An 11,586-nucleotide genomic window follows, 5' to 3' on the forward strand; every position below is an offset into this window, starting at 1 on the left:
GTAGGAGTCTAGGGCAGCCCCGGTGGCTCAGCGGTTTAGTACCACCTTTGGTCCAGGGCATGATCCTGGAGACCCGGGATCAAGTCCCACGTTAGGCTCCCTGCATGGAGCCTGCTTCTCCCTCTGCCTGTGTCTGCCTCTGTGTGTGTGTGTGTGTGTGTGTGTGTGTGTGTGTGTGTGTCTCATGAATAAATAAATGATATCTTAAATAAATAAATAAAGTAGGAATCTAGCTTTAACCCTCCCAGCCCACCCAGAAGGTTGCCCAGTTGTTTAAGTAGCAGTCATGTTGTTGGGTTGGTTTTTTTTTAATACAGTGTCATATTTGTCAATGTTAAGGCCATATATATAGTGATCAAAAAGACAGCAGGAAGAAAAAAAAAAGCAGGAATTCAATGTCCTGTAGCAATCATGGAACCAGTTGTCACAGTGGCCGGCAGTGATCCAGACCTCAGGCAACTCGTGCTGGTGTAGAATGAGACAGTAACTAACCGTGGCGTGGTGCGGTCTATTGTAACGGACTCGGGGCAGCAGGAAATGCTTTGTCCCGCCCCAGGGTGTTGGGAGAGCTCTTTAACCAAGAGTTGGCACTAGAGCCAGGCCTTCAGACAGTCAAGCTGCATTCTCTGGGCTTGGTGGTACATTCCGAGCAAGGGAACAGAGGCTTAAGAATATGTTTTTCTTTAGATATGGTGTCCAGTTTAATTGGCCAGAGCATGATCTGCAATGCTAGAGATTGTGAAAGGCAGGCAGGAAGGTAGATTGGAGCCCATTGGAAAGGGGCTGTCGAGTACTACTGGGGTCTGGACTCCATTGGCCAATGGGTCTCAGGCCTCTTTTGGATCAGAAAGATCTAGGGAACATGGCCTGGCATCTGCATTTTATAAAATGTCCCAGGGTGGGGCGCCTGGGTGGCTCAGTCAGTTGAGTGTATGAGGACTCTTGATTTCAGCTGGAGTCATGATCTCAGGGTCCTGGGATCACGAGCCCTGAGTTAGGCTCCCTGTTCAATGGGGAGTCTGCTTCTCTCCCTCTGCCCCTCCCCCGCCTGTGTACGATCTCTCTTTCTCTCTCAAATAAATCTTAAACAAAACCAGAAAATGTCCCGGGGCATCCCGATTCTCCGCTGAGGTGGAGGTACTGCTCTCAGCCCTGGGGAGCAAACAGAAGTGTGCCCTGGGTGGAGGGCTGGCCCTCTGCGCTACCCCAGCCTGTCAGTCCAGATCCAAAGGCCCCCAAGTCTCCCTAGCACGGATTTGGTGACATGACTAACCTGAGGTCAGGGAGCCACATCAACTTCTGCCAAAGGAACCCAAATTCCCAAGGTGTTCGTTTCTAAGCCAGTTCCATTGCCCTGGTTTATCCCATGTCTTTTTTTTTCTTTTTCTTCAGGTTTGTTTGTTTAAGTAAACTCTACACCCAGTGTGGGGCTTGAACTCACAACCCTGAGATCAAGAGTTGCATTCTTTACTGACTGAGACAGCCAGAAACCCCTATGTGTGGAGTTTGGGTTTTGGGGGGGGTGTTGTTTTTTTTAAGTAGGCTCCATGCCCAACGCGGAGCCCAACACAGAGCTTGAAAACTCACAACCCTGAGATCAAGACCTCAACTGATATCAAGAGTCAGATGCTTAACTGACTGAGCCACCCAGGAATCCCAAAGAAATTGTGTCTACTTGTGTTTTGCTTTTTGGGTTTTTTAAAAAGATTTATTTGTTGGGCACCCGGATGGCTCTTTTGGGTCCTGGGATTGAGCTCCTGTTCAGCGGGAGCCTGCTTTTTCCTCTCCCTCTGCTGCTACCCCTGCTTATTCTTTCTCTTTCATAAATAAATTAAAAATCTTTTTTAAACATTTAAAAAATATTTATTTACTCGAGAGAGAGAGGGAGCGTGTATGAGCAGGGGTAGAGACAGGGAGAGAGAAACCCAAGCAGACTCCCCACTGAGCATGGAAACTGAGGCAAGGCTCCATCTCACTACCGTTAGGTCAAACTTGAACTGAAACCAAGAGTCTGATGCTCAACCAACTGCACCACCCAGGCACCGCTGGTTTTTGTTTTTTAAAATGAGTTTCCTTCTTGGTAGAGTTTCCATTAGAAGCATTTGTTTTCTGTGTGTCTTTCAGAGGAGTCAGCTTTGATGGTAGTGTTGAGCTGCAGAAGAACAGTTTCTGAACTTCATCTCCATCCCTCTGAAACTGGAGTGTGAAGGGCCAAAGCCCCGGGCAGCTTTCAGACAAGATGAAGACCGTGCTCATGGTTGCAGAAAAGCCGTCCTTGGCCCAGTCCATTGCTAAAATCCTCTCGGGGTAAGAAAGACAAACCGGCGGGTTTGTGGGAGGAATCACTAAACATGGTCATTTCTTTTTTTCTGGAGTGTGACTCCAGCCCTCTGGAATTGACTTGGTTCAGGACAGTGGGTGTTACTGAAGCATCTCAGTATTAGTTTTTGTGGGTGCATTTACTGCTACATTCAGTGTGCGGTCCAGGACTCCCAAAAGGTACAGACACCATTCACAGCGTAGCACCGGGCAGTCCACTGTTGCTCATAAAGCAGCACCCAGCCCTGGTAACTTACACAGAAAGAGAATTCACTAGAAGGAAGAATACAGAGCCAAGATCTCGCCCTGGTCTAAGTCTGAGGCCATGCCACAGACCGTATCGCCACAGGAGCTTTGCCACTGCCCTCAACCACTATAGCTGCAGCCTGTGTGCCTCATGTCACTCAAGAGCAGCATTAGGCTGGCCCTGGTATATAGCCCTACTGAGACACCAGGGCACTAAGAAAGGGGACATCTGTCCCTTAACTCCATCCTGGCCACTGGGGTAGTTGGTGGGGTGCTCCTTTCCTTCCTATCTCTGACTTCCCTCCAGATAGGAAGGGTGCTTGGGTGCTCTGGGTACCTAGAAATGGCCTATGTCCACCGTGACCTCCCCTGGGTCAGGACAGTGGGATGGTGTCTCTTTGAAGGGGAGGGGAGAGCTGAGAAGTGCCCGATCCACAGAAGCTAAGAAAGTTCAGTTGAGAGGCTGTCAGTGGGGAGCGGGAGCATGAGAAGATGTCAAGGGACCTGGTAATGAGGAGGTCCATGGAGACCTGGTGAAGTTTGAAAGAAGTGGGGCAGAAATGAGAGGAAGGGCCCAAGTGTCTGCTGTGGAGAGCCTTCAGAGAGGGTGCTCCTGGCCTTCAGCTGGCCCAGGGCCCTGCGTGGTGAGCATACCGTGCTGGTTGGTTAGCAATGAGTGGTGTTCCCCGGAGGACCACGACATTCGTCAGCACTGTTACATGCAGTGGCCTGAGGAACGCTGCCACTGACTGCTCTGGGGAAGGGGGACTCTGGCCCTGTGAGTGGTGGCTTCTGGGTCTGGGGCCTCTGTGGTGGCTGTGGCCTGCTGGAGCAGCCATCACTGTGCTTCTCTGCAGGAAACATGTCCTCCCACAAAGGGCTGAACGGAACATGCTCCGTGCATGAGTACAGCGGGACCTTTGCTGGCCAGCCCGTCCGCTTCCAGATGACATCCGTCTGTGGTCATGTGATGACCTTGGATTTCCTGGGTGAGCCCCCTGCACCCTGCCCAACCCCTATCCCACTGAGGGAAGCCCGGCAAAGTGCTGCCCCAAGTCTAGATGGAGCCAGGGAGGGCTCCAGGCAGACAAATTAGTGCAGAACCCATGAGTCCTGAGGCCAGCAGGTCCTGGGTCATCTAGAACCCAGGTTTTAGAGCTCAATGCCCGTGGGTCCCCATCCCAGAGGCACCCCTTAGTCACTGCATGCCCTATGCTCCTTCCTGTGCTTCCTAGAGGTGGTGGATGCCCACCTCAGAGGGGCTGGCCCATGCAGGCACTTGGGAGGTGAATGTGACTGTTGCCCAGTGGTCGTTTGGTGGCTGTCATTGTCATCTTTGTTATCTGTTACCTTGGAAGGGCCAGCATTAGTGACCCAGCAGAGCCACATGCAGGGCCCTGTGGTTGATGAGAGACTCCAGCCTAGGCTCTGTCTCATGCTCTACAGGCTCATGGGCTGGGACTGGAGCCTCTAGAAATTTCTGTTCCAAAAAAAAAAAAAAAAAGAAATTTCTGTTCCACATGTGTGATGTGAGTCTTACGATAGTGCCATCCACTTCCTAGGATTGAGGACTCAGTGTGACGGTGAAGGAAGAGAGCTTAGTGCACAGCAAAGTCTCAATACTTCTTGTTGCCCAGTGACAACAAGGACATTGATTCAGTCGTGTGGCCAAGCATTTGGACTCTTGAGTTTTATCACCAGCCAGCAGGTGGGGAGCTGGGATTTGAACTTGACTCTGTATGACCCCGTTCTCCCAGGCTGTACGAAATGGGGACAAAAAGAAAGCCAGAGGGCTAAGCTTGCAAGCACTGAGCACTGAGTAGAGAAGTAGGTGGATGTACCAGACACGAAGCCCAAGAGACTGATTCCCCATGGGGTTCCCCTGAGCACCTGTCATGTGTGCAGTCAAGTGCTGGGTAGGGGGAGAGTTGCAGCTATTCAGGCTGGAAGAGAAGACAGAGGTAGGAGGGGTGTGGTTCAGTGCTCTGGCAAAGTGAGCCAGCCCAGGAATGGCGCTCCAGCCACAGGGCATGTCCTGAAGTGAGGCTGGAGCAGCAGCAGCCCTGCCCAGCGGTGGCTCCTGGAGGTGACCAAGGTGTGGTGTCACCTCAGCAGCCCAGGGGAATGAAGGCCCAGCTCTGCCTCCAATTGTGGGGTTCCCCTGGGCAAATTGTTCTCCAAGCCTCCCTCTCCTCCTGGGCCTATGACAATTGGAGAGATCAAGCTTGGTGAGCCAAGAAGTATGATTCAGCTGTCACTGTGGCTATGGTTTGTAGGAAAGTACAACAAATGAGACAAGGTGGACCCCGCAGAGCAGTTCAGCCAAGCCCCGACAGAGAAGAAGGAGGCTAACCCCCAGCTGAACATGGTGAAGTTCCTGCAGGTGTGTGGGCGTGCTAGGGCATGGGCACCTGAGAAGCCTCTACTCTGGGCCCTCTGCACTGCAGGTGGTCTCCAGAGTCCTCTCTTTGATGAACTGGAGGCCTTTGCTGGAAGCCCTGGGTGGGCCTCGCAGCCCTTTCTGCCCACGAGGCACCTTTCAGACTGTTCTCACAACCATCCACTGGCCCACCTGGGCAGCCGGGTCACTCAGCCCTGGAGAGCAGAAATTCTGCTTTTTAAACTGTTTGTTGGTGGTGGCGGTTTTTCTAATCTTAAATGCACACACATTATGGAAAATATTAAAAAGTAGAAGGAAGAAAAAAATATATAATCACACTACCTAAGACAACCACCATTAACATTTAGGCTTATTTCATTTCAGCCCTCTTCCCATGCAGTTTTGGGGGTTAAGATCATTTTGTATTTATAATTTCTTTGTGTCCAAAAAACAAAGTCCTGAGTGAAGTTCTCTGAGTGGCTAAGGCAGCCTAACTGCGTCTAGCGCCGCTGCTCAGCCCGGGCCCAGTCTGGGTGGCAGTCCTGCTCCATGGGGCTCAGGGTGTGGTTGGGAGCACCGTCGGTGGGCACTACGGGCCGGGCCACGGAGGGGCCAGTCACTGTGTACTCTGTGGCAGGTGGAGGGCAAAGGCTGCGACTATATTGTGCTATGGCTGGACTGCGACAAGGAGGGAGAGAACATCTGTTTTGAGGTAAGAGGGGGCCTACTGCTGTCCTTAGTTCGAGCCTTCCCACTGACCTGTCCTCGCATTTGCGCCATGCCGGGGGTGCGGCTGGGAATCTGCTGCGTTGCCTTAGAAATGCCTTTTTTCCTCCTTTAGTTTGGAAATTGCATAGACACTTTGAAATGTATGGACTCTGCCAAGGGCAGAGGGGTATTACCTATTCCCCTACTCGGGTGCACTGTGTGAGCAAACATACAGACAGAGGGCAGAATTTTCTCAGTGGATGGGAAGGTTTTCAGGCCTTCTGGGCACCTCTCAGGGACCTATGGCCAAGGCTGGTTGCCACTTAGCTACCTTTCTTCCTGCTTTTCTCACTTCCAGCCTTCACCGTCCCCTCCAAGATGCCATCAAGCCTCCCCCTCCCGTCTTGTTTCCACCCTCCCTGCAAGGACACAGGTGTCTGCCTCTCTTGTGGCTGTGACGCCCTCACGCGGCTCCTGACTGCAGGTGTCCCCTGGTGCAGCTCACGCTCCTGCCTCTTGCACCCCCAGTTCTCACCCGGAGCCTATTACACTTTGGGGCTTAGGAAATGCTTCCTGTGTGGCAGAGGGAGCTCAGGACAACCCAAGTTCCAGCACAGCACCCTCAGTCAACATGATCACGCTTTGTCCCTTCCTAGGCACTCTTGTCCCGGCCCCACCCCTACGGGACTGCTCCTTCCCTGGGGGCAGAAGCTCGGGGGCTTTCTCCCCTCAGCAACAAAGGCACCCCCCACCAAAGAATCTACATGGCCAGGGTCCAGTGTGACTCCCCTCCCACTGCACAGCCTTCATAGTGAGTCTGGCTCCAGGCCCCCTGCTGGGCTTAGCCCTCAGTCCCTAAGGTGGGGGTCCCCTGTGCCCTCCCTGCTCCTGCCCTTTGTCTTTTCCTCTTCATTCTGATTTCCCTCCCTGGCTTTTCTTCAGCTTCTTAAGAGTTCCACCCACCCCTCCTTGCACTCTGCCCTCTAAAAAGAAGGGAAATGGGTCAAGTGGGGTGGATTGCATGACTGAGTTTCCCTGTGTCATGGCATTAGCATTTCCTGGTTTGGCAAGGGTGAAAGCAGATAAGAGAAAGGATGGTAGTAAGGGGGGGGTGTTTGAACAAGTTTGTCAGTGGAAGGAAAAGAAGCCGTGTAGCAGGAGTGATGTGGAGAGACAGACTTCTGGACAGGCAAGGAGGTGGAGGAGGGTCTGGCAGGATGGAGAGGAAGTCACACCAGCAAGGTTCAGCCCCAGAGAGGAGCCCTCACACGAGAGGCGTGGAGGCAGAGATTTGGAAGGTGAGTGACAGCTGGGCTGCCTCCCCCAGGTCCTGGACGCTGTGCTGCCCGTCATGAATCCAACCCATAGTGGCGAAAAGACCGTGTTCCGGGCCAGGTTCAGCTCCATCACAGACACGGACATCTGTGCCGCCATGGCCCGCCTGGGCGAGCCAGACCACAACGAGGCGCTGTCGGTGGACACCAGGCAAGAGCTGGACCTGCGCATCGGCTGTGCGTTCACCAGGTGCCGGCTGCCCTCCCTTTGGCCAGGGCTCCTGCCTCATGGGTCCCCATTTGCTGCCCCTGGGCCTGGTTAGTACTAGGCTAGTGTCCATATTCTAAAAACCCTGAAGGCAACTGTCTCTCTGGCAGGGTGTTTGCCTCACTGCATGGGTCTTGAGGAGAGGGTGGAGGGCATAGAATAGAATAGAAGGGTTTCCCAGCCCCAGGATGGGGGAAACTCTTCTCTCTTGCCTTCCGTGCCATGTGTGCAAACACATGATTCCTCTCTACCCACACACACATTTCCCGGCCCCTGTGCTGAGCCACGTTCTCACTCTGTCCCCTGTCTTCTGAGCAGGGGCACTGCCGCCAGCTGGCCCCATGCTGGACTCAACGTGGGTGATTAACGATGGTGGCTTTGAGTGCATACGTGACCAGAATATCTTTCTCTACCCCATGCCTCCTTGTAGATTTCAAACTAAGTACTTCCAGGGAAAATATGGCAATCTAGACAGCTCCCTCATCTCCTTTGGGCCATGTCAAACCCCTACCCTGGGCTTCTGCGTGGAGAGACATGATAAAATCCAGTCCTTCAAACCGGAGACGTACTGGGTGCTGCAGGCCAAGGTTTGCTTTCCCTTCCCTACACACGCTGGGTCTTTCCAGGTTCAGGCTGTGGACTCTGAGGGTCTTCTGTCATCATCCGGCCCATTAAACCCCCGAGGCCAAGGGCACAGGAGGGACGCCAGAGTGGTCTGTGGGGTGCTCAGGGAAGGGATCCCAGCCTTCATAGGCCTGAATGCATTGAATTTAGAGAGGCAAGAATGAACTCAGCCTTGAGGGGGAGGGGGCCGGGTAGATCATGCCTCAGAACAGTCAGCTGTGATGGTCAGGTCCGAGGTTTGGACCAAGGGCCATAAGCCACTGACTTTCAGACTTTTTGAAGTCTTAGAACCATTTCTCCAAATAATGCCGTCCGTGTAAGCTTCTTACAAGATTTAAAGCAATACAGAGCTGGTCTGGTTGACATAGGGCTGGGGGCCCCTGTAAGGACTACACCTAGTGCTGGCCAGGTGTCAGAGGGTGGGCAGGGATGGCATTTGTGACGGAGGTTCCAACACCCTTAAGGATACAGCAGCCTTGGCTCTGGGCTCCCCTTACGAGACTACTTGCCGAATCTCAGGGGAGAGGCCTGGAGTCAGGGCAGCCTTTCCTTGGGACAGGGCTGGGTCTCAGCCTACATATCTGTGCACCTCTGCACACCTGTATAGGTATGGCTGTGAGACCTTAGAGCCGGGACCATTTTCTTCCCAGAGGAGGACCAGCTTCATCTACCTCGATTCTCTTCCCTGGCAGTGTGTGCTCACCTGGACATTTTCTTTTCCGTCTTCTGCCTTTGTACTTTTTCCTATAGGTCAATGCCGATAAAGACAGATCTCTTCTTTTGGACTGGGACCGAGTACGAGTGTTCGACCGGGAGATCGCACAGATGTTTTTAAACTTAACAAAGCTGGAGAAGGAAGCCCAGGTGGGCCTGCCCCACGTGTATCTGTCACGTTTGCTCGGGGCAGGGGTAGACCTTGGATGCCTCTGGCTAGAAGAGTAGCTCGTGACCTAGGGTCCCATCTTTCTTTCCTTTCTGGAAATAGACATCTTGTAGAAAGATGGACAGTTATTGATGCAAGCGGTAACTGTGTGCTACATCCCTGCTCTGTACCAGGCATTGCCCCACATCCACGACCTGCAGCCCCTATCCATGTGACCCCAGGGGCATTATCTCTTTTTGGCAGGACTCCATTTCACACCAATGTGCCTTTTCTGTGATACGGACGCTAACAACTCTAGAGGGACCTGTGTGCATGTCAGTGAACTCGGCCGAGGTCACACAGCTAGCATGGGATATCCCAGCCTCAGTCAGCTTTCCTGGCCTTTATGGTGCTGTGTTTTTTACTCAGGTTTTTTATGAATTTGAGAGTCATGTGCTGGGCTTTTAGGAAGAGGGTGATGCCACCTGGCAGGGGGCTGGCTGCCTGGGGTGGGGGCAATTCCACCGCCACTGCAGTGGCCCACAGCCTTACCAGCTACCACAGTCGTGCAGGTACGGCCTGGCCTTCTTCAGCTGCCTTCTCGTCCTTTTCAAGCTTTCCTTGGGTGCCCTCTGCTTAGACATGCAATTGATGCAGGCTTCCAGAACTTCCTCCAAAGCTGCTTCACACTTTTTTTTTTTTTCTTAAGATTTATTTATTTATACATGAGAGACACAGACTGAAAGAGAGAGGCAGTCATAGGCAGAGGGAGAAGCAGGCTCCTTGCAGGGAGCCCAGTTTGGGACTCGATCCCAGATCCCAGGATCACAACCTGAACCGAAGGGCGCTGCCCAATCGCTGAGCCATCCAGTCGTCCCTGCTTCACGCTTTTATCCTTGATCGTGTTCTCAGGATACCCCTTGCCACCATCTCCAGGTCTCACCCATAGTGATCCCAGCTTCCACTGCAGCACACACCCATTTTGGACTAAATTTGCCCCCACATTTGTCCTTCTGGAATCCACAAGGCACTGCCCTGATGCATGGCTGGTCTCTGTGGTGTTAGGAGGGGCAAAGCATCACAGTTGTTTGGATTGTTTTAGCCACAGGCAAGACAGTCCTCTCTTCTGACAACCGTTCAGCCCAGAGTTTGAAGCTGATTGATATTTTATTTAAACTACATGCTGTTTACAAACATTTCAAAACAGTTCCCAACATTGGAAAATTACAAGATGTCACATAAAAGGCCTGATTTGCAGCTTTTGTTGACAAACTAGAAGATGTAGCAACACCAGTAACCCCTGGTGGGAGCACTTGGGTGCACCGAGAGGCAAGTGGCTGCCCAAGGTGGGCCTGCACTCCGTGGCCTGCCGCAGGCCTCACCTGCCGTCCCAGTGGCCTGGCTGTTTCTGGCTCCTGTAGGATGAGTTTGTAACCCCTTCTCCTGGCTCTTCCCCATTCCCCATATTTACCAAACAAGACCCTCACATGTGGTAGACCTGCAGGTTCAGATGGAAAGGGTTGCACTGACTAATGCAATATCTCCAACATTTCAGGAATAGGGAAGAAATGGTCATCATAAAACTGTGGGGTGGGTTAGTTGTTGCTAAATGCCAGCAGAGCACTAGGAGAAAATGGTGGGTGCAGGACAGCCAACAGATGTGGGAGCCAGATGGCTTCTATGGCAGTGCTTAGAGAACTTTGCAACCTGTGGCCAGAGGGAAGACCAAGATCTGTGGCTGGAGTGTAATGGAAAAACAAGGTGACGGATATTACAACCCCCGCATCTCTGACACCAAAGTCAGGCTGTGACAGGGAAGGCATGAGACCTGCGACTTGGCATGGGCATGTCTAGCTGAATGCACTTGAGAACTTATAACTCCGAGTCCCTAAAACTCTGGGCCAAGGGGCTTCCTCCTTCCTATAGGTCTGGAGCTTCCAGCTTCACCTGGAGACATTGCAGAGACCACACCCAAAGGCTGGTTCAGGATTATGCGTGCCTTACTCAAGAAATGTCCCAGATCCCATCATTTCTTTTGGACTAATAACCAATGTTAAGTATCAAAGTGTCCTGACTAATGGCTATTGTCTCTGGATGACAGGAAGGATAACTAAAAGGACCTAGGCAGTCATGCCTAGACGTGTCTTGAGGTGTTGGATCAAGAAGAGGATAAAAGGCTGGATGGGGAGAATTTATCAATCCTGGTGCAGTCCCCCATGATTCAGACCAACTTAGAGTTGGTCCTGATGGGATAGTATCTGAAACTTGGATAAATGGGATCCCAGTGTCAAAAAGATGGGGATGCTGGAACAGAGTCAAAATGGTGAGAAAGAAGAGAGAGGGAGCAAGAGCAGGGGGGAAGGGCAGAGGGAGAGGGAGAAGCGGACTCCCTGCTGAGCAGGGTGCCTGATGCCGGGTTCCATCCCAGGACCCTGAGATCGTGACCTGAGCTGAAGGCAGATACTTAACCAACTGAGCAACCCTGGAGCCCCTGTTTTTGTTATTTTAACTGGGCTCCACACCCTACATGGAACCCAACATGAGGCTTGAACTCACGATCCTGAGATCAAGACCTAAGTTGAGATCCAGAGTCAGACACTTAACTGAATGAGCCAGCCAGGTACCTCTAATTTGTGGTTTTAATTCTCTAATGATTGATGATGTTGAGCATCTTTTTATGTATTTGTTTGCCTTCTCTATGTCTTCTTAATGAAGTATCTATTCAAAAATTTTCTCGTATTAAAACTGAATGGATTGTTTTCTTATTAATGGGTTTTGAGACTTCCTTATATAGTCTAGATACAAGCCCTTTATCAGGCATGTGTTTTGCAAATATTTTCTCCCAGTCTGTGTATTTGAAATTTTTAAAAGATAATTTATTCATTTATTTGAGAGAGAGTAAGCA

The 11,586-nt window shown here is 51.7% G+C and overlaps 1 protein-coding gene across 1 annotated transcript; it reads left to right on the forward strand.

Annotated features, from left to right (window-relative positions):
- The first annotated feature begins 3,422 nt into the window (after nucleotides 1–3,422).
- LOC144299373 (DNA topoisomerase 3-beta-1-like) lies at nucleotides 3,423–8,776 on the forward strand. The gene is made up of 6 exons (XM_077874929.1): nucleotides 3,423–3,554; nucleotides 4,842–4,948; nucleotides 5,583–5,657; nucleotides 6,981–7,177; nucleotides 7,626–7,782; nucleotides 8,570–8,776. The coding sequence occupies exons 2-6, from the start codon at nucleotides 4,931–4,933 to the stop codon at nucleotides 8,759–8,761; spliced, it is 639 nt and encodes a 212-aa protein (XP_077731055.1). The 5' UTR covers nucleotides 3,423–3,554; nucleotides 4,842–4,930; the 3' UTR covers nucleotides 8,762–8,776.
- The last annotated feature ends 2,810 nt before the right edge of the window (nucleotides 8,777–11,586 follow it).

Source organism: Canis aureus, chromosome 27 (genome assembly GCF_053574225.1).
Source record: "Canis aureus isolate CA01 chromosome 27, VMU_Caureus_v.1.0, whole genome shotgun sequence".
Taxonomy (NCBI): domain Eukaryota; kingdom Metazoa; phylum Chordata; class Mammalia; order Carnivora; family Canidae; genus Canis; species Canis aureus.